The sequence below is a fragment of the Acinonyx jubatus genome, chromosome D3 (assembly GCF_027475565.1).
Source record: "Acinonyx jubatus isolate Ajub_Pintada_27869175 chromosome D3, VMU_Ajub_asm_v1.0, whole genome shotgun sequence".
Classification (NCBI taxonomy): Eukaryota; Metazoa; Chordata; class Mammalia; order Carnivora; family Felidae; genus Acinonyx; species Acinonyx jubatus.
The window spans coordinates 91,710,025-91,731,580 of NC_069392.1; the positions used below are offsets into that span (position 1 = coordinate 91,710,025).

General features: G+C 55.7%; 1 protein-coding gene across 13 annotated transcripts in view; it reads left to right on the plus strand.

Moving 5' to 3' along the window:
* Window positions 1-17,394, plus strand: part of ATP9B (ATPase phospholipid transporting 9B (putative)) — a 249,096-nt gene extending 231,702 nt beyond the window's left edge. For 12 of the 13 annotated variants that reach the window (XM_053206081.1, XM_053206082.1, XM_053206079.1 and 9 more), the window contains 4 exons: window positions 2,521-2,629; window positions 11,480-11,537; window positions 12,166-12,369; window positions 16,910-17,394. In XM_053206081.1, coding sequence (XP_053062056.1) covers window positions 2,521-2,629; window positions 11,480-11,537; window positions 12,166-12,369; window positions 16,910-17,046 — 508 coding nt within the window. In that variant the 3' untranslated portion in view covers window positions 17,047-17,394. Of the gene's footprint in view, window positions 1-2,520; window positions 2,630-11,479; window positions 11,538-12,165; window positions 12,370-12,455; window positions 12,592-16,909 lie in introns of those variants that run through there. The other variant, XM_053206078.1, reaches the window with a different exon arrangement.
* The last annotated feature ends 4,162 nt before the right edge of the window (window positions 17,395-21,556 follow it).

Here is a 21,556-nt window from a genome sequence, read left to right on the forward strand (position 1 = left end):
TGGTACAATTCAACTCCGAATATTTCCTGGCGTTGCCCCACTTTCCTCTTGTCGGCTTGGCAGGGGCACCCATGAGGTCCGTGTGTCCGAGGCGAGGCAGCTGGGCAGCCGTGGGCGCCCCCCCACCCCCCATCACAGGTCCTGGAAGAAGTCGCACCCGCCCCTCCAGAAAGCACGCCTCAGCACAGTTCCCCGCGAGCGCGGTGTTCCCAGCCCCTCTGAGAGGCTCACGCGCTCACCAGCAAGTGGAAGTCTCGGCGAGACACCTGGTGGAGAACCCGTCCCACGTTGCCCGGCCTGCCGGCGTCTCCTGCTCCGAGCAACATCCTTAGGGCCAGGCCGGCCTTGGTCAGTGGGTCCCTCGTGTGACACGGCAGCTGCCGCTCACAGGACCTGGGGGCCCTGTGTCTGCAGGCACTGTGGGGGGGAGCAGCTGTGCCCCCGTCAGCTCCTAAATCCTAAGGGGATGGGAATTGTTCCCAGAAGGTTGACAAAAGTAACTAGAAATTTGGAGGAAAGGTAGGGCCTTAAACCAGTTTAATTTAACCCAGAAGTTAGGGGTTCGATCTGTAGGTAGCTCCTGTGACCCCGCTGACCTCTGAGAGCACAGGACGGTGGGCAGTAGCCGGAAACACCCTCCCTGAGAAGGTTCCTCCCCCACAGCCCCGCAGTGACCCTGGGACCCGCGCCGGCAGCTAGGCGAGGTGGCTGGGGTCTCTCGCTGCGGTGCTCGGCCACTGGCCGACCTCCCAACTTGAACGCTTTGTCACGGATGAAAATGTGAAACCCGGTCCTGTTTCGGGAAAGTCAGAGGTACTTTTCTTCATCCTTCTGCTAAGCGTAACCAGAATCTCACAAACATCGTACACAGGACACGCGTATGGAGACGTGAGAGGGAAGAGGAGGGCCTGGGGCAGCACCACCTGAGCCCCGGGGTCTTGCCGTCCGTGTTTCCCCCCCCCCCACGCCCTGGGACGGACGAGCTGGCAGCTGGAGATGGCCCTGGTCCCAGGGATGAGGACCCCCAGGAGCCTGTGCTGCGGCCGAGGGACAGGAGGGGGCAGCCGGCCGGACAGGGAGGGTCCCTGCAGCAGCCCCCATGCCCCGTCCCTACCTCCCTGGAAGGCACGGTAACAAGCAGTCCTTGGCGGCATCCAGGGCGGGCGGGGGTGGCACAGCTCCAGGAGACCCAGGCTGCACGGCACCCGACCGTCCGGGTTTCAGGAGAAAATCACTCGCCACACCAGGAACCAAGAAGGTTTCCGAGTGAGTCAGAGAGAATGGATGCCAGCCCCGAGGAGCCCGGGTTAGGTGTGTCTGACGAAGGCGTGAAGCGGCTGTGCAAAAATACCGTAACGAGTGATGGGAGCGTTAGAACCAACGGAAAGACAAGACTCGGACAAGATGTAGAAAAAGTGAAGCAGAACCAAATGGAAACGGACCAGAGCGCAGGGCCCACCGCCGGTCGGGACGAACGGCCCAGAGACCCGCGGCCTCCAGGACTCTGGCCTTGTGCCCCTGGAGCCCCGGAGGGAGGGAGGACAGAGGGCAGGGCTGAGGAGACAGCTCCCCACACATGGTCCATCCAGGGACATCCACACCAGGATGCTTCAGCCTGAGACTTCAGAAGACAAACTCCTGGGCAGCGGAGAGCTGGGGGGCGCGGCCAAGGACAGCGGGTTCTCTGCAGAACCCAGTGGGAGGGACGGTGTCCGGGCACACAGCCGCCCAGCAACACTGCTCCCAGGGGAGAGGGCGCACGGGCAGGGCCAGCAAGTGTGTTTGAAAAACGAAACCTTCCGCTACCGAATCCCCCAGCAGTTACGCTCCTGGGCTTACGACCCCAGGCGGCTCCTTTCAGAAACAAGCGCCAGCTTGGTTCGACACGAAGACCCGTGCAGTGAGTATTCATAGCGCTTCTATTTGTGGCAGCCGGAAACGGGGAATGACCCCACTGCCCTCCCGTGATCGACGGGGCCGCGGAGGCAGGCACCCCCACCGGGCACACAGGGGGTGCCCGCGGCTGCAGTGGTGCCTGGAACAGCCTCCTGGGGGTCAGGCTGAGTGCGAGGCACGAGTGTGGCCTTGCGATGACAAAACTGTAGGGTGGGGGGCAGGTTAGCAGATGAGCGGGGGCAGGGGGGCGTGGGAGGGAGGGGCGTCAGGGGCCCCGCTGCTGCCGGTGGAGGTTCTGACCGCCGGCGCCCACACGACACCCGGGCCGCGAGACGGGGCTGCCACCGCCGGGCAAGCTGGGTGAAGCGCACCGGGGTTCTCTGATTTCCTACAACTGCCTGTGGGTCTGCAGAGACCTCAGAATACAAAGGGTAAGAAAGAAAAGTGGACCTGTGTGAGCATTCGTTCCTTACAGGCTGTGTTATTTGGGGTGAGCATTAAGTCCCAGGAAGAAGCCGAGCCTGGTTTTGCTGTTCGGGATTTGGGGCGCCAGCCCCTGAGCGCACAGCTGTGTCGACAGGGGTGCGCATTCCTCGCGCTAACCTGACTCCCTGTGGGTTTTAGGTATGCGACCATATACACCATGTTCCCGGTGTTCTCGCTGGTGCTGGACCAAGACGTGAAGCCGGAGACGGCGATGCTGTACCCGGAGCTGTACAAGGACCTCACCAAGGTACCCGCCCGCGGCCGCGCCTCCCGGGACCAGCACGCCCGCTCCTGGTGTTCCAGCTGAGCACCTGCTGTGAGGACGTGTGCCAGCCGTGACGCGTTTCCAGGCGGGCTCTAAACAGTGTCCTCTCCATTCTTCCGCATGTTTTTCACTTTTCCTAGTTGTTAACATTTTCCTTTTGACTTAAACATCAGAAAGGGAAAACCGTTTTCTCAGATGTTTGCAGTCAAGCTCTGTCGTGGTGCGTACGAACGGTTACAATTGCAAAGAGGCTCTGAAGCGTTGGGGGGACTTTGGGCAGCTCGGCAGATGGACCCGGGTCACCCAGTGGCCGGTGCGCCCTTGTTGCCTGTTCCTGCGGGAAGGACGCTTACTGGCAGGACTGACTTCCCGCCCACTCGCTGCCGCGTCCCAACACTGTGCACGTCAGAGTCCCATCTGAGATGCGATGGACAGTGTGTCCCTGTCCCCAGGACCCAGGGCTGTGGTCACAAGGATGCTGCGGAGGAAAAGTCCACCCCCAGAAAACACCACTTCCTGAAAGCGCGTAGTACATACATTTATTTGGCCCCAAACCGCGCTCTGTTCAGGTCGAAGTATTCCCGAACGAAGCTTCGGTGTGTCGGGTTTGTTTATGAGACCATGTTTTCATAACGTGGAAAACAGGAACAGCCCCCAGCTCTCCAGGCACAAGTTACAGTGACCTTGGAGTTTTGCAGAAGGCTAGTCTCCTGAAGGAACACTGAGAACAAAGCCCACTAACCCCCAATTAAATCCAGGTTTACAATTGCCAACCTGAAATCACCAAGTCAGATCTTTAAGACTACAGCCGTGTGGAGAAGGAATTTGCTGGTGTTAGCACGGACTCCGTTCAGCTGACGGCTGACCCCTCGGAGAGCGCTGGCCCCTTAATGTTAATTAAAGGACGTCAATCTTTGGGCTTGGTGGGTTTCTTGTGGAGTTGGAGCAAAGCAGATTTAAAGTTCCTTGGAAGAAAACACAGAGTGCTCACGTTACTTTCATAGTCAGGACAGAAATAAAGCTAGTGCATCAGTATCGTGTAAAATAAAATATCAGTCATTATATTCAAGAACATTTAATTTGATAATAAAATGCAAATGTAAAATATATACATCAAGCACTAGTATCTTGATGGCAATATTATTGTGAATTACAAGGAAAACTTTGATTTAATATTCTAAAACGGCAAAACCGTTATCATTCAGTAAAGCGGTACAGGATCAAAGATCCAAAAACTACAGGAAGCTTTTGTGAGTAATTAGAATTTTAGTAGATCGTGTGTTTCCTTATTTTCATAAACTCCAGAAACGTTTACTTAAATGCCGCCTCACACGCCTGAGGCGGAAGCAAGCTTTTCATGTAAGAACGAAACTCCGTGAGCTACTCTGAAACCACGGGCAGTTGGTGGCCCAGCCGCCCACGGCCATTACAGGTGGGCCCGGGGGCGTGGCCAGACCATGAAGGACTCAGAGAGTGAGGTCATTACCAGCTGGACGGGGTCGCTCACGGTTGTTCAAGATGTCAAATGCGGATGCCCTAAGTTAACCTAGTAGCCAGAATATGTTTACAGGGTCACAGGTGGCCCACAAATCCGTAAACTCCCCATTAGCTGATGCGTTTAAACACAAGGGGACTCAGGAAACGGTGTTTGGTTCTGACTGAGTTGGATCTCGTTAAGGTACTAGCTTTTCATTTTTGTTAAGGTGACCAGTTTAGAATATTTCGGTATCCTAAAGTCTGGACATCGTTCCTACGTTATTTTGACAGGAATTCAGCCACTTATCTTCCCGAAGCATCTTTTCCCTGAGATCTAAAATCTGTTCCTTTTGTGTTTATGGTATATCTTTGTAAATCTGAGAGCCTTCAAATCCTTTGAAAATGAGGTAGCCTTAAAGTACTCAACCACCTAACTTGGTAACAGTTGAGTCATGTTTTCTTACTGAAGCCAGGGAGATATCTTGAAGCTTCACGTTGCTTCGTAACACTTTGTGGATGACTCAGGAGGCCGGTGGGCCGGCCGGCCGTGGGCAGGCGTGGAGTCACGGCCACTGGAGGTAGCCGGCTGGGCTCGCAAAGACACACGAAGCCATCACTGGTCCCAGGAAGCCACGTGCAGTCGGGAGAGAAAACAGAAACTCAGATTAAGTTAAACGACACACAGCACAGGACGGCAGCGCAAAACGAGCCGCAGACGGGTGTGAGCCGTCGTCTGCCGCGCTACATGTCCAGCCCATTTTGAGCCCAAGGTCACGATAAATTTCTCAAATACTTTCAGAGGAAATCGAGGGAAGCAGAGTACGGATCCCTTGCAAAACAGACAGGAAATCCTATGCTTGAAAAGAAAATGCCCTGTTTTTCATACTTCCTTGATAACCAGTCTTTTTATCCCGGGAGTGTGAAGGATAAAGCGTTCGCCCCTGACTGACTTATCCTAACGGGGTCAGCCAGCCTGAATATAAATGTCCGCCCTGCTCTGCCTGCAGAGCCTGAGCCCTACCTGGAGTCGGTACCTGTCCAGTAATTGTTTGTGTCAACGACGGGGTGAAGGACTCCCAACAAAGAGGCCGCCTTCCCTTCTCCTTCCTAAATCCGTATTCTGTTCCTGGCGCAAAGTGCGGTTAATGTTTTGGTGTTCCTCTTTTAAAGACCAGACTCCGCTCTGAACGCCCACACTGTACTCAAGAGGAGCAGCCACTTGCACTGTCCCGGGCGCGGCCGGTGCATCAGGGGCCCTGCGCACTCCTCCCTCTCCCAACTCTGCATTTATCCCAGACGGTCTGTGGCCTCGTAGGAAAGGCCACGCGAGCCGAGATCAGGGGTCAGGACTAGTAAGGTGACCCAGGCTCAGCTCAGCCAACCCCCATGGTCCTAAAATATCTCAGACCTGTAGTTGTGAATTCTGAGTCCCAACACATTGTTCTGTGTACTCATGATAAATAACCTGCTAACCGTGGAGGCATCTGGGTTATGGCTGCACTAATTGTCAAGGTATGAAGTCGGTAATACCATACAGTCCTTCATACACAACCGTGACACCGTTAGACGCTCAACTATTAGGATTACTTCACTATTTTCTTACTTTCTGTTGAATATTCTCAAGATGGCTTTAGCTCTGAAATGTATGTATTCTTCCATAATTTAGAAATAATAGTGATAAGGCAAGAAAAGGAAACTAAAGACAGAAATCAGGGAGGATCCTTTTGCAGATGAAGTAATCATCTCTGGAAAATCCCGAAGCATCCCCAAAACCCTTCTAGACTAGTAAGGTTAGTTACCTAGTAGTAACTAACTACTAGTTACTAGTAGTTAGTTAACTAATAGTAGAAAAATATATTTAATAAGAAAGAAAAAATATATTTAAAATAGATTTTAAAATATTTAAAAATCTATTTAGAATATATTTTAAAATATTTAAGAATCTATTTAAAAATATATTTAATCATTTGTAATTCTGTATATTAGCAATAAACAGTTGAAATCTGAGAAAAGTTTTTTTTTTTTAATTTTTTTTTTTTTTAATGTTTATTTATTTTTGAGACAGAGAACATGAACGGGGGAGGGTCAGAGAGAGACAGAGACACAGAATCTGAAACAGGCTCCAGGCTCTGAGCTGTCAGCACAGAGCCTGATGCGGGGCTCGAACTCACAGACCGTGAGATCATGACCTGAGCCAAAGTCGGTCGCCCAACCGACTGAGCCACCCAGGCGCCCCTGAGAAAAGTTTTTAAACTGCGTTTGCGGTGACGTAAAGTAAAGTTGGCTTAATGACGAAACGTGTGTGGGGTGTGGATGCTGGAGGCTGTAGGGTGCGAGAGGGGTCTTTAAAGGTCCAAAAGAGGGGTGCCTGGGGGGCTCAGCCAATTGAGCATCTGACTTGTTGATTTCAGCTCAGGTCATGATCCCAGGCTGTGCTGACAGCACAGAGTCTGCTTGGGATCCTCTCTCCTTCTGCCCTTCTGCTCCCCATCTCAAATTTAAAAATTAATAAATAAAAGTGCAAAAGAACGTTTGTGACTGGAAGGCAGCGTGGCCAAAAGCTGACAAGCTGATTCCAAAATTTACATGGAAAGGCAGGGGAACTAGGATTATTAAAAACGTTTTTACAAAGGGGAACAAGGTTGGAAGACTCAACTGTACCCGATTTCAAGACTTTCTATTCGGTAGTAACCAATGCACCAGATGATCAGTAGACGATGGACATGTGGGCCAGCGGGGTCGACAGCCTGGAGAGAGAGCCACCGTGTCACAGCTGATCTTTGACAAGCGTGAAGGGAAATCCAAAGGAGAGGGGTCATCGTGTCAACTGATGTTGTCGGAACCACTGGCAAAAATGGAGCCTCCACCCACTCCTCACATTTTGGGGGAAATGCACTCAAAATGAGTCCTAGATTTAAATGTAATACTGTTAGCCTTCCGGAAGAAAATGGGGAAGAACCACGTGCGTGACTTTGGGGTAGGCATAGTTCTTAGATATGGGGCCAGATGCATGATTCAGAAAGGAAACACTTGGTAAGTTAGACTTTATCATAATTGAGAACTTTAGTTCTGTGAATGACACTGTTAACAAAATCAAAGGGCCAGCTACAGACTGGGGGAAAATACTTGCAAATCATGCAAGACAGAGGACCTGTATCCAAAATACAGTAAAACCTTGGTCTCAGCATAATTCGTTTCGGAAACATGCTTGTAATCCAAAGCACTTGTGTATCAAAGCGAATCTCCCCACGAGAAATAATGGAAAGTCAGATGATTCATTCCACAACCCGAAGATTCATATAAAAAATTATTATAATACTGTGATATAAGATAATAAGGAAAATACAAACTACAAAATAGAAAAATAAATTAACTTGCACTTAACTTTGAAAACTTTTGTGGCTGGTGTGAGGGAGACAGGAGGGAGGAGGGTTACTGTGTAGGACGACTTTCACTACCACTAGTGGAATCACTGCTATCTGTTGACTCGATGGAATCTTTCTCTGCATGGGGGCCATTGTATACACTCGCCCGGATCATGACTGCGGTGCAGTATTAATAAACTCTCGTCATAGACTGTATGTAATGTAACTGGCAGTAAGGCAGCAGAGGAGAGGGCGCACGAGTGCCAGTTGTGGGCACCTTCCAACGTCCAGAAAACTCACTGATTTCTGCCAAACACTGAGGCCTGAGACCCAGCATCCAAGCATATGAGACGATCACCCACAATCCCGCAGAGAGAGAGAGAGAGAGAGAGAGAGAGAGAGAGGGGAACCCTTGGCTCAGTTGTGATCATGTGACGTTCTGCATCATGTTCTACTCACAGCAAGACATCGCTCGTGTATCAAGTTAAAATTTGTTAGAAATGTTTGATCGTCTTGCGGGACACTAGCAGGACAAGTTCCTCGCCACCCAAGGTTTTATTTTGGATAAATATAAAGAGCCCTCAAAACTCAAAAAGAAGACCACCCAGTTTTTTCAACGGGCAAAAGACGAACTGACGTGACACCCAGGGTCACGACATGCAGGTGGCAAGTGAGCGTATGTGAAACTCCCGCCACCGCTGTTGCTGGGGGGCCGGCGACGACCCCCCGGGCAGGCAGGTCCAGAGCGTCGGCTGCAGCGCGGGCTCTCCCACGGCTGACGGAACACGGGATAGCACAGCCGCCCAGACGGAGGGAGCGTGGCTTGGAGTCCCTTGTGAGGTTAGACACGCACTGAGCACGGGAGGCAGCAGTCCTACTCCTGGGCCTTCACCAGAGAGAGGTGAAGACTCGTGTTCACACGGAATCCTGTAGATAAATGATTACGGGAGCTTTGCCATAATTGCCCAAAACTGCAGACACGCACTGGGATAGCGTTCAGCAGTGAGAAGAAAAACCATCAGTCCAGCAACACGGATGAGTCTTGAATGCGTTTTGCTACACAAAAGAAGTCAGGCTCAAAAGTCCGTAAGGTCCCATTCGCCTGCCAGCCTGGGAAGTGCCGAGTGATGGGGACAGAGGACAGGGGGGTGGCTGCCCAGGGTCCAGGTAGGGAGGCTGAGAGGGGCAGCTGGGGGCAGCTGAGCTGATACGGTGTGGCCCTTGTGATCCCTCGGTTTCAAACCACATGACCTTCAGGTGGATTAACCTTTCCCAAAATTTGCTTGATTGTATTTTTTACAGTTTGGGTTGGTGTCCAATAGAAAAGTACTTTCGGGTCTTTAAGATTTCATGTTTAAATATTTAAATACAGTAACAAGCATTTATTCAATTCTCAGTAGTTCTGGCTTTATGCTTGCTGTCTTCTGTCCGCATGAGTATGTGCCATGATCATCTGTATTCACTTGGAGGAAACCACTCACCCCGAGGTTAGCTATGTGCCCTGGGGCGTCCCAGGCAGGACTCAAACCCGGGGCAGCCGGTCCTGAGCAGGGTCTGCCTGTTTGCCCGGACAGAGCTCCTGCTGAAGGAGTATCCCGTGCGTGTGTGAGGCAGGGGTGTGAAGGGCTCCACCAGTCAGTGACAGACACGTTCTTCCTCTCCCAGAACCGAAGGAAGGCGTGTGTGGGCCCACGAGAGCCGCTGGATGAGTGGAATGGAATTGCATTCGTGCACAGCACACTTGTACCCCCGAGTACGGCGAGACTCTTGCTTTCGTCTTTCAGAGCCATTAACAAGCATCACATCCAGAAGCTAGTGGTTTATGCGTATTTTTCAGGTTTTTTCTCCAATCTATTGTGTCGACAGTTCTTATGCCCATCTTGTAGCGTTTTGCCTCAGGAACCTACAGCCTGCTTGGATACAGGAGCTCGCGCACACTGATACGTTCTCTTTAACAGACACCGTGTGATGACTTTGTCACTTCTCATACAAGAAACAGCACAGATACCCCTTTGTGTCTTTCACTATATAAACTGATCATCGTGTCACATACATAATGTTGAACAGATGTCAGCAAATCTGGCTACAGACTAAATCTGTTGGTTTTACATCAAAAAATTTAAGTTCTCTTTTAAAATACTCAGATAAAATCGGCCATGTGCTTAATGACACGTGCGTTTTGTTGAGGATCAAACACCTGTTGGCGTCCAGTCAGAGAAGTATGCTTGGGAAATCGGCACTGAAAGGACCTGTGTGACACAGGTGAACGTTCTCCGCCTTTTTTAAATCAGCATTGCCTTTCAAAAACACCTGTTGTGTCTGAACCTTACTTTTCACACGTACGTATGCTAAGGACTCGGGTTTGGCGTGTAACTCAGGAAGGTGCTGGAGTGGCCACACGTGTCTCACGGCATGCGTCTCTTCTGTGAAGTTGTCACCTGACTCTAGGTGATCACGGCTCGGATGCAGACTGCTCTGGAGGTCGTCATGGAGACGCCCCCCTCCATCTCCCACATTCCTTTGCTGGCATCTGACGGCACTTTGACTCGGAGACCACCCACCTCCCCGGGCAGGAGGACCCTGGTCACAGACACAGCTTCGGACTCTGGTCATTTGCAGTTGACTCTTGAACCTTGGGGGGTCAGGGGCACGGACGCTCTGTACAGTCAGAAATCTGCAGATCACTTTCGACTGCCCGGCATGTAACTGCCAACAGCCTGCCGTTGACCAGAATCCTCACTCGTCACGTAAACCTTTGATTAACGTGGGCTTTGAATATCATGTGTTATATACGTCACACACATCACAATAAAGTAGGCTGGAGAAAAAAACGTTAAGAAAATTACAAGGAGGGGCACCTGGGTGGTTAAGTTGGATGAGCATCTGACTCTTGGTTTTGGCTCCAATCATGATCTGTTTGTGGGTTTGAGCCCTGCATGGGGCTCTGTGCTGACAGCTTGGATTCTCTCTCTCTCTCTCTCTCTCTCTCTCTCTGCTCCTCCCTAGTGTACTCTCTTTCTGTCTCTCTCTCTGAAAATAAACTTAAAAAAAAAAAATCATAAGGACAAGGAAATACGTTTTCACTACCATATTTATTTAAAGAAGAACCCTCACAGTTCAAACCCATGTCAAGGGTCAGATGTACACATGAGCACAGCTAACCTGCAACGTGGACTTATGGAAAGCCCCAGGCTCTCTGTGTCTCTGTAAATGGGGACGATGTCTGCCCGTCTCACCACGACCCTGCATGGATGAGAACGTTGAAGCAGCGGTGTGGAAGAAACGCAGTGGTCTGTGAGCACACGCATCTATCTCGTGGTGGCCCCGAGGGGCTCTGTCCGAGTGTCTGTCGTTCTCACGGCCTTGTCTAAGGAGCATTGCCTTGGAGCAGCCCTTAGCGCCAGCAGGTCAGTGCGGTTGGTTAATGGCCGAGTCTTCCCTCTTGGGTGTAGATGTCTTCGGGACGGAAGTCAGGCAAGGCCGCAGGCCGTGCTCCACCCTCCTGGACGCATCCCGAACGGCCCGGTCTAAGTTGCAAAAGGGAAGGTGGCTGTACGAAACCACTCTGTCTGTCACTCTTGGACTCGTTTCCAGAAAGGATCTCAGGGTTCATAAGCTCCAACTTGAGCAGAGATAGACCGTCCGTTTTTATCTGGAGAAACTAAAAAATAAACATGGAGATGTTTGTTCAGAAGAAGTAAGGGCGTAAATGAAGTTGTTTTTACGACAAAGAAAGTCTTCATCTGCTAGTGCATTTAAGCGTTTGCTTACACACATCCACTCCGAGCGTGTGGCTGCAGGTCACCAGAGGTCAAACGAGACATGGCTGTGTGCCACAGGTGCACACGGGGGGCGCAGGCAGGTTGTGGGGGGTGGGGGGGTTGGGCCTCGGGGGCCTTTTAGCATTTGTGCTCATTCCTGGCTGTTTGAAAAGCTGTGTGTCATGCGTGTTCCGCTCTGTTAACTAAGATATTCCACTGTTTACCTCTAGGGGAGATCCTTGTCTTTTAAGACCTTCCTCGTCTGGGTTTTGATCAGCATTTACCAAGGTAAGACGGGCCTGCCTCTCCGGACTGAGTGCGTCGTGTCCTCTAGCAATGCTGTTCTCACCCCTCGGTTCAATTCCAGAAGGTCACAGTTCCATCAGCAGCCCCAGACCCCTGCACGCTGCAGTGTGGCCTGACGTTTTGACTGGCGTGCGTCACCTAAAAACTGACCTGTTTTTAATGAACTGTTAATCCAGGAACATCTCCACACGCACCTACACATTGTGTGCCCCACGCAGTGGTTTCCCTTCAAGGGTGAGAAACCTCACTTGGGTGGAGAGAAGCCGGCAGCCGCCTGGGCTGGGTGCTCCCGACAAAGGGGAGGTCGCGGACGGTCAAGTCACCCCGCGTGCGTTCCCTCGAGAGCAGACCTGCCGGTGGGAAAGGCGACGCGGCCTTTCCTCCAGGTTGCAAACGTTCCTGCGCCTCTGCTTGGGGCCACGTGTTGTTTTATCCGTAATCCGGAGTTTCCGTAAATCGTCAGTCAGCGCGACGTGTGGGGTGCACGCAGTCCCGTATTTTAAGTGTGACTCGTGTCAGGTGCTGCTTCTGCGATGTCGCCCCGCCGGCTTGCACGGCGCTCGTTTCGCACCCTGATTGGAGCCGCGTGTCCCCCGCTTGTGTGTTCCAGGTGGCATCCTCATGTACGGGGCCCTGCTCCTGTTCGAGTCCGAGTTTGTGCACGTGCTGGCCATCTCCTTCACGGCGCTCATCCTCACGGAGCTCCTGATGGTGGCCCTGACCATCAGGACGTGGCACTGGCTGATGGCGGTGGCCGAGGTCCTCAGCCTGGGCTGCTATGTGGCCTCGCTGGCTTTTCTGAATGAGTATTTTGGTAAGTTGCCTTGGAAATCTGGTTTGTTCAAAGTGTTTTTGAACATTTTATATTGTTGCTTTTTACCACGTCATCTTAAACCACAGATCACAGTAAAACCCACGTCAGAACACTTCACGACACAAAAAGCTTGTTTTCGTGGAAAGATTAAAGTCCTTGTCATAATTTGAAAAATTCAGATCGTCAGCACGCTGGCTTCTTAAGAGACACTGAAGATGACCGTTTCCACAAGTCTCCACGGTTTGTCCCTCTTCCCAGGGGACGGGCGGGCTTGCCCCCGACACGGAGGCCACAGGGCCCCACGGCAGCGGCACGAAGCGCCGTGGGCACTGTAATGGGGTCACTGGGCACGCTCATCCCCACTCCGCTGACCCTGGCCTAGCGACCTTGACAGGGTGGCCTCACAGAACCTGTCCCCACACGTGGCTGCTGGTCCACACTCAGACTGTGGCTCTGGTTGCCACCAGGCTGGTCCTGGTCACCCTGCCGTACAGATCAGAGGGAGAGTGGGCCGGAGTCGCCCTCCCCTGCCACCTGATGCCACCTGCCCAGGACCCGCCCGAGTGCCTCGAAGCGCTTCCCTCGGGAGGGACTCCTGCCCGGAGAAGCCCCACGCGGTCCCTTCGTCACATTGTCCTCACCACACAGCAGCTCCTCCCTCCCTGTTGCCAGTCTCGGGCCTTTCCAGCCGGAGGTAGACGCCCAGTGGCCAGTTCCGTCGGGCGCCGTCCTGGAAGGGAGTGATGTGGCCTTGGGACTGCAGGGATTTTAGAACTAGGGCAGCGAGAAGACAGGATATGGTCAGGTGAGCCCAGAGGTGATGTTTGTCCTTCAGGCATCACCGTCAGGTGCTCGGGCCTCCCCCACCCTGAGCCCCGGCCCCCGCAGGGTGGAAACGGTCCTTGGGTCCACACTGCACGTCAGAAACTCAGCTCAGTGACTGCTTTCCCGGTCCGACGTGGAACTCCCCAGGGGACTTTGGGCAAAGGGAGAAGTGCGTCGTGTCCCTGGTGGTTTCGTCAGCGCCAATAACCACAGCAAAAGGCGCTGCCTGCTCGTACCCGCTGCCGCTGTGCCAAGCCACTCAGTCGCACTCTCGTGTGACCAGTGCCGAGGACTTCCCAGCACCTCCCCACCGCCCCCAGAGCAGCAGAACTGGGGTTGTCGCCTCAGGGCCTTGTGACATCAGCCTGTGGCTGGCCTCCCAGCAACAGTAAACCCGAACGGCCTCCAGACAGCCCCTCGTGTGACTGTGGTCTGTGCAGGCCAGCCCTTCCTTCAAGTTCACTCACGGAGGATTCCGTTCTGTCACCTGCCCCACGCGGCTGGACGCCCAGCCCGACGGGCGCCTGACACACCCCACAGAGGTTCCCAGCAGCGCATCGTGGCTCCGATGAGCGGAGAGCAGACAGCTGGGGAGAGGCCCTGGCAGACAGACAGCCGCAGCCCCGGAGGGGGGCACAAACCTCAGAATGAGAGGAGCTGTGTCCGGTGGCCCAGAGCAGGGCGGGGGGAGTAGCGTGATGACAGAGACGTCGCAGGGGTGGGAGATAACGACCAAGGAGCCCTCCCCGAAGGTGAGCAAAGAGGCGGGGAGAGGGTTCGTGGGGTGCAAACCAGGAGGAGCACGGGTCCCTGCCCTCGACCACCAGGATCCCCAGGAAGAGAACACACAGCGTGGGAATGAGTTCAGAAACAGCACAAGAAAAAGCCAGATCCGAAGTCCCTGCGTCTGCGGGGGACAAGACGGGATGCACACCCAGACCCACCTTCCTCGGAAGCTCCAGACGCCCCCGAGGATGGGAAGTCCCCACGGCTCCGAGGGAGAGGCCAGAGCAGCCTCTGCGGGCGGTCAGGAGCGTGAGCGTGCCCTGCAGAGGCGTCCGGGGAGTATGAGTCGCTGCCCCAGGTTCCGAGGGCAGCATGCACGGCTGAGCAGGAGAGCGGCTCCGGCCTGGCCACGGGGAGAGGAGAGGACGGTGCGGGCGGACACGCGCGCTCCGTGAAAGCCACTTCTGGGAGCACTGTCCGAGGCCGCCGGCCGATGGAGGCTGATTCCCAGGCCCGGCCCGTCTGCAGGAGAGCCGGGGGCTTCCAGAAGGTCTCCGTGTTGAGTGGCCTCTTTGGGGGCAGGTCACGGTCCTGGCAAGGGCTGCGCTCTGGGGCAGCACCGAGGCGTCGAGGGCACCGCCGGGCCGGGTCCAGGCTGGCCTGCGCGACTCCAGCCAGCGCCTGACACCCGGGGCGCGTGATGAGGCCACGTGCCGTGGGCGCACCACTCCTGTGGCTTCGCGGGGCATCGGGGCAACTTGCTGCCTGGGCAGGTGCAGGACCCCGCGGGAGGGAGCTTCACGGTGAGGGGCGCGGGGCGTGGGAGTCACGCGGGTGAGTGCGTCCGAGAGCCAGCGTCTTGCCGTTGGCACGTGTGGGGTTGCGGCAGGCGGGAGGTGAGAAGGTAGAGTGCCGCATGGCCCTGGGGATGAGGGCAGGAGGACGGCCCTGGAGTCTACGTGACTTGCCCCCCTTCAGATGCTGGCGGGCCCTCCCTGATCAGCCGTCGGGTCAGAGCATCGCCTGTGGGTATGTCGACGTGTGTCAGAAAATTCGTCTTGAGGCAGAAGCCTTGGTCCCTGAAAATCAAAACGGCAACGCTTTTTCTGTGAGCAAGCAGCGTTCCAGGCCACACCATGAGTCTTTGGGGCAAAGTTGTCTTCACCAGGAGAGAAAGAGAAGAGCCTCAAACTGCTGTGGAAGGGTGCGACACAGACACAGTCGTCTGGGGTGAGGACTGATGGTCACACACAGCAGCCCCTCCCGGAAGCACGTCTGTCCTTCGTGTCAGGACCAGTCACCAGCGACCTTCGTGTCAGGTACAGGACCTGCCAGTAGGCGTGTGCACATGGCACCTGGGGAAGCGCCACACACAGTGTGTTTTGCCTTTGAGACTAAATCCCCCGGAACCTTGAGGTCTGGGTCCTATAGGGAATGTTGGGGGATGTGCCTTAAAGTTGCAGTAAGTTGGGGCGCGTGGGGGCTCAGTCGGTCGATCGTCCGACCCTTGATTTCGACTCAGACCGTGATCTCACAGTTCATGGGATCCAGCCCCACCGCCCTGACAGTGCGGCGCCTGCTGGGGATTCTCTCTGTCCCTCTCTGTCTGCCCCTGCCCTGTCCGCACTGGCTCGCTCCCTCAAAATTAGAAAATAAACAATTAAAAAATGAGTAAGTTGCCATGAGTCAGTTATTGTCTTTCAGTTATGGTTTAAAACATCTTACAGGGCACCTAGTGGCTCAGCCGGTTGGCCTTCTGACTCCTGATTTCAGCTCAGGTCGTGATCCCAGGCCGTGGGTTGGAGCCCCGCATCGGGCTCCTCACTGGCCGTGGAGCCTGCTTGCGTCTCTCTCTCTCTCTCTCTCTCTCTCTCTCTCTCTCTCTCTCTCTGTCTCGCTCTCTCCCTCCCTCCCTCCCTCTCCCTCCCTCCCTCCCTCTCTCCCTCTCTCTCTCTCCCCCTCTCCCTCCCCCTCCCTCTCTGCCTCTCTCCCCTGCTCACGCTTTTTCTAAATAAATAAGTAAACTTGACAAAAAAGCAACACTGTATGCCGACACGACAGGCAGGAACACAAAAGCACTGAAACCACAATTACAGATGCATTTCCCATGGTCATGTTTACCGCTGACAGCTTGCGAGGTCCTGGTACCCCCTTCGCCTCTCCTCTGTCGTCCCCGTTCCTGGCCTGTTTTCAGACAGGTGCAGGCAGAGTGTCTCCGGAGCTTTCTTAGCTGATGTTCTTGCTTCTTTCACAAGGCCACAAATTTAGCGGAAGAGTTGGAGACAGGAAGTGATGACCAGTCTCCCTTGGTTTCTCACTGACTCTCCTTGTGCCACAGGCTGGCGTTGGGCTGTTTCCCGCTGAGGTTCCCCCACCTCTGCTGGGTGAGGGCAGGTGCCCAGGCCTCTGCATCTGCTGCTGAGAATCGCGTCCGTCAGGGCGCCGTGCATCCCTCCCTGTGGCTGGTTTTGCTTTTCTGTCTTTAGTGGTTGAGGCCCTGGAAAACACTGGCAGGGTTTTTCAAAGCACGGTTAAATCCAGACCATATCCAACCGTCTGCGGGCTCGGCCCTGCCTTCGACGCGTGTGGAATCCGTGAGTCCTGCCAGGGCGAGAGCGAGCACTGAGTGTGGGCTCCTGCCCGCGCCTCCTCCCAGGACGCATCCGGGCAGCCCGGCTTTCTCCGCCTGGGCGGAAAGGCGAGCCTGCGGGCCCCTGGGGCTGACGGCCCCACCCGCCAACACAGAGGTCACGGTGCGGGAGGTCACCTCCCAGACTGGGTACGACAGACTGCGCCGAGCCTCCACCCGCCGGAGGGCATTTGGGGACGTCGTACTGGGTCTCTAAAATCTGGTTTCCGTTTCTTCTGCTGAAAGAGCCCGTCACGCCAGGTGCGCGGGCCCGTCTCTAGCGTCTGCAGGGACGCGCCACGGCCGCGGGTCTGCGGCTTCGGGCCGCCTCTTCAACCTGTTCCTGCCTCTTCCCTACAGATGTTGCCTTCATCACGACCGTGACCTTCGTGTGGAAAGTGTCGGCCATCACCATGGTCAGCTGTCTGCCGCTGTACGTCCTCAAGTACTTGAAGCGGAAGCTGTCTCCCCCCAGCTACACCAAGCTCACGTCCTAGGCCGGCCACAGCGGCAGTGCGGGGGCCGTGCGGGGCTGCGGGGAGGTTGGGAAGGGACAAGCCCGAGGGCCCGGGGCCCCCGCCGCCTGGACGCTTCCGGCCCGCGTGGCGAGTCGCGCTCACCGTTGCTCACGACTGCGTTTCCGTGTCAAACCACTCGCGTTTCTTTCGAAAAGAAGCCCTACTTCTCCCACTGTTACTGTGAAGCATTCATCTGACTCTCGTGTTCTGAGAATTAAAGTGAAAGTTTATTTAGCATTTGGCCATTTCCTAACATTCAGATTCTTTCTCCGATGTCACGGTAGAGAAAGCCCCTTCACTTAACCAGAATAAAGTCTAGACGCCAAACGCTGGTGTCTGTGTTTGCTGCCGATGCCTCCCCGCCGGTCACACTTCCCCTGCGGGGACTCGAGTTCCCAACGTGAAGGGCCGCGTCTCCACACGCGCTGCAGCCAAGCCGGAAGAGGGGCCGTGTCTCTGCACTAAGTCCGTGGCCGCCACCAGCGATGTGCGCTCGAGGGCATCGCCGCTAAGTAAACCCGCTTCTAACGGGGAAACCCCCCGCACCGGGTCTGGAAGTGGACCCTGGCGGTCCTGTGCGCTCACAGCGCTGCCTCGCCCGCCCTGACCCTGCTGGTCCCGGCGCTGGGGTCGTAAGCGCGCACACACACCTGACAGCGCCCTGCTAGAACCAGCCCGTGTGTTTCCGGCTGCCATTAGGGTTTTTGCACCTACGCAGCTGTGTTTGTCCAATGGGGTGTTTTTCCAGGCGCGGAGGTGGCCCCTGCCACTCTGCGGAGCACCCTGGGTGTCACTGGTGACCCCCGACCCCCCCGCCCATCACCAGGAGCATACTGGGGGGTTCCAAGCGGTGGGCTCTTGGCTGGAAGGGCAGCTCCTCCCTGTGTCCTGAGGCCGGGTGCCTCCCATGCCAGGTGGTTCCGGTCTGTTCTCACCCTTCAGCTCGGCCTCCCCCAGCAGGTGTCCCGTCCCCCAGTCACCACGGGGTCATCAGCCACCGGTGGAGCCGCACGCCGTGTCCTCGGGCACCACCCACCTCCTGGGCGTCCCTGCGGTGTCCTCCCAAAGCGGAAAGGCAGCAGCTGCGAGGAAGGAGCGCGGGCAGGAAGCTGCTTCGGCGAGGGGCCAAGCGCTGGGGCCCCCGCTGCCGGCCCGACATCGCCATCTCCGGCCGCGGAGCCGGCCCCGCGCGCGGTGGGCTCAGGTCCTGAGGCCACGGCGCACGCAGCCTGTGGCGGGGACAGGAGCACACCCGGAACTTGGGGCATCACAGAAATCTCAGCCCGTCCACAGCCAACGGCCTGTGGGACACGCAGGATGTCCCAGAGCAAATGGGGGGGGGGGTCCGCCTCGGAATTGCTTAGTTGCGACATAATGAGTTGTGAGCGACCAGAAACCTGAGAAACCAGGAAGCTCTGGGAATGGTTCTGCAGAGTGATTTAAAGATCCAGAGGGACGCCTGGGTGCCTCAGTCGGCTGAGCGTCCGACTCTGGGTTTGGGCTCAGGTCATGGTCTCTCACGATTCGTGGCATCGAGCCCTGAATCGGGTTCTGCACGGACAGCACGGAGCCTGCTTCGGATTCTCTGCTCCCTCTCTCTCTCTCTCTCTCTCTGCCTCTCTGCTCCTCCTCCACTCACACTCTCCCTCTAAAAATTTTAAAAATAAAAATAATGAAAATAAAAAAATACAGAAACTTCTCCAAGCCATGGGGTCTTAGCTGGATTCTGACTAAGCAGACGGAGTTCGACCTGAGTCCTGAGAAATGAAGGCGCATTACGTCCGAATTAGACTCCGAGCTCAGGTGTGTTTCCATCTTCGAAGGGGGAGCGATCTCTGCCACCAGGGCTGAGTGACGTGACAGTGGCAATAACAGAAGCTCTCCGTGGGCGGCTGTCGCACGGTGGTGGCACGGGCGATGTCTGTGACTCCAGCCCTCTGCCAGGTGACACAAGGCAGCTGCCCCACGAGGGTCACCCGGTCCCAGTCAGGTTCACGTTTACGAACCAGCCCTGCAGAGACGGGAGGGCGCTGCACAGGGAGGCGGCGGGCAGCGACCGTCCCCGCGCTTGGTCCCCGGCCCAAGTTGCCAAGCCCCGTCAGCTCCATTTGCGAAAGCTGTCCGACCCTGTAGGACTTCAGGGTTGCTTTGCCGCCTTTTGGGCGTGCAAAGTGCTTTTTAATTGTCTGATAGTGTAGCCGTGTTCTCCCTGTCTGCTGTGAGCCACACGCAGTGCGTGGTATCTGTTGTGCGCACAGTGGGTGTGCACGGTGCCCGTGGTGGGTGCCCGCGGGGCAGGTGCTGCCCTCGCAGGGATGGGCCTGCTCCCCTGCCGAGGAAACTCGCCGAGGCGGAGAGGCGCGCTCCGGAAGCCAAGGGCGGGTGACCGGCTCCTCCGAGGAGGTGAGGCCCACGCTGAAAAAGAAGCGACAGCAGCTTTCTCCAGGCCCTGCGGTGGGGGAGCTCAGCAGGCCGGGGCGGGACCAGAGGCCCACAGATGGCAGGCAAGGCCGACTCGGCACTCGGACTGTGTGCCCCAAGCACCTGGACAGATCACGAACGCTTTGGGCGGAGGACGACACCGCACATCAGACAGCCCCAGGAAATTCGACGAGCGAGAGGAAAGGGTCTCGAGGTCAGGAGGTGGAGGGCGCGTGCGGAGGCCTGTGTGTTTACAGACCGTGACAGGCGGTCAGGACAGCCCGCCGCCAGGGAATTTAGACCAGTTCATGTTAATGAGGAACATGGGCACGAGAGGGGCCTGGTGTGAGGAGGTGCTGAGTGTTTTACCCCAGTGCCTCACTGCCACTGGAGCTCTGACGCGTGCAGTAGGGTGGACCGGCGGTTGAATGGGCAGATGGGTGGACAGGCGGGTGACGCGGTGGGCAGGTAGATGAATGGACAGGTGGGAGAAGGGGTGGATGAAGGCACAGTTGGGTGCATGGATGGATGACAGGGTGGGCAGGCAGGTGGGTGGGTGGCCAGGTGGATGAGTGGAAGGATGGGTGGACAGGTGGGTGAACGGACGGATGGGAGGCCAGGTGGATGAATGGACGGATGGATGGACAGGTGGGTGAACGGACGGATGGGAGGCCAGGTGGATGAATGGACAGATGGGAGGCCAGGTGGATGAATGGATAGATGGGTAGATGAATGGACAGATGGATGAATGGACGGATGGGAGGACAGGTGGATGAATGGACGGATGGGTGGACAGGTGGGTGAACAGACGGATGGGAGGCCAGGTGGGTGGATGGATGGATGGATGGATGGACAGGTAGATGAATGGACACATGGATGAATGGACGGATGGGAGGACAGGTGGATGAGTGGAAGGATGGGTGGACAGGTGGGTGAACGGACGGATGGGAGGCCAGGTGGGTGGATGGATGGATGGATGGACAGGTAGATGAATGGACAGATGGATGAATGGACGGATGGGAGGCCAGGTGGATGAATGGACGGGTGGGTGGACAGGTGGGTGAACAGACGGATGGGAGGCCAGGTGGGTGGATGGATGGATGGATGGATGGACAGGTAGATGAATGGACAGATGGATGAATGGACGGATGGGAGGACAGGTGGATGAGTGGAAGGATGGGTGGACAGGTGGGTGAACGGACGGATGGGAGGCCAGGTGGGTGGATGGATGGATGGATGGACAGGTAGATGAATGGACAGATGGATGAATGGACGGATGGGAGGCCAGGTGGATGAATGGACGGATGGGTGGACAGGTGGGTGAACGGACGGATGGGAGGCCAGGTGGGTGGATGGATGGATGGACAGGTAGATGAATGGACAGATGGATGGACACGTGATGCAAGGACACATGGATGGACAGGTGGATAAATGGACGGATGGATGGACAGGTGACAAATGGACAGATGGGTGGACAGGTGGATGAATGGACGGATGGGCAGGTCGGTGGATGCCCTCTACAATTTTGTCCTATTCCAGACAAGCACCTATTATCATGTGTTTTCCTCAGTATTTCTGAATATTGAGGGCTGAGCTGCATTAGCAAAGCCTACAGACTACACCCCAAGGAGCCAAAGCAGATTGCAGAAGTGGCCACCTGTTCCTTGCTGCTTAGGCCAAAGAGGCCCCTCGTCGAAGTGGGATGGCCCTGGAGTGACTGCCTCGGACCCTGTTCGTCCTGTCCTGGCTCTGGGGGCATGAAGGCTCAGGGTCATCGGGCAGGGGACCCCCAGTGAGGAGTGGACTCCCACCTGTGGAAGGAGGCCACGACTCCCTGCACCTTGAGCCTCGTTGGGAGGCCCCCGTGGGCTCTTGTCTCCCCCCTGCCTCCCACATCACTAGGGAGCCCAGGCTGCTGTTCAGGGACACAGGTCAGGGTCTGCTGCCCTTGTCACCTGGGCCCCCGACCCACAGATCTGCCTGCCTCACTCGGCGTCACCACATCTCACCTGAACGCTGCAGACTCAGCCCAAGGGGCCGGGCCCCAAGCAGATGCCAGCACCCCCCC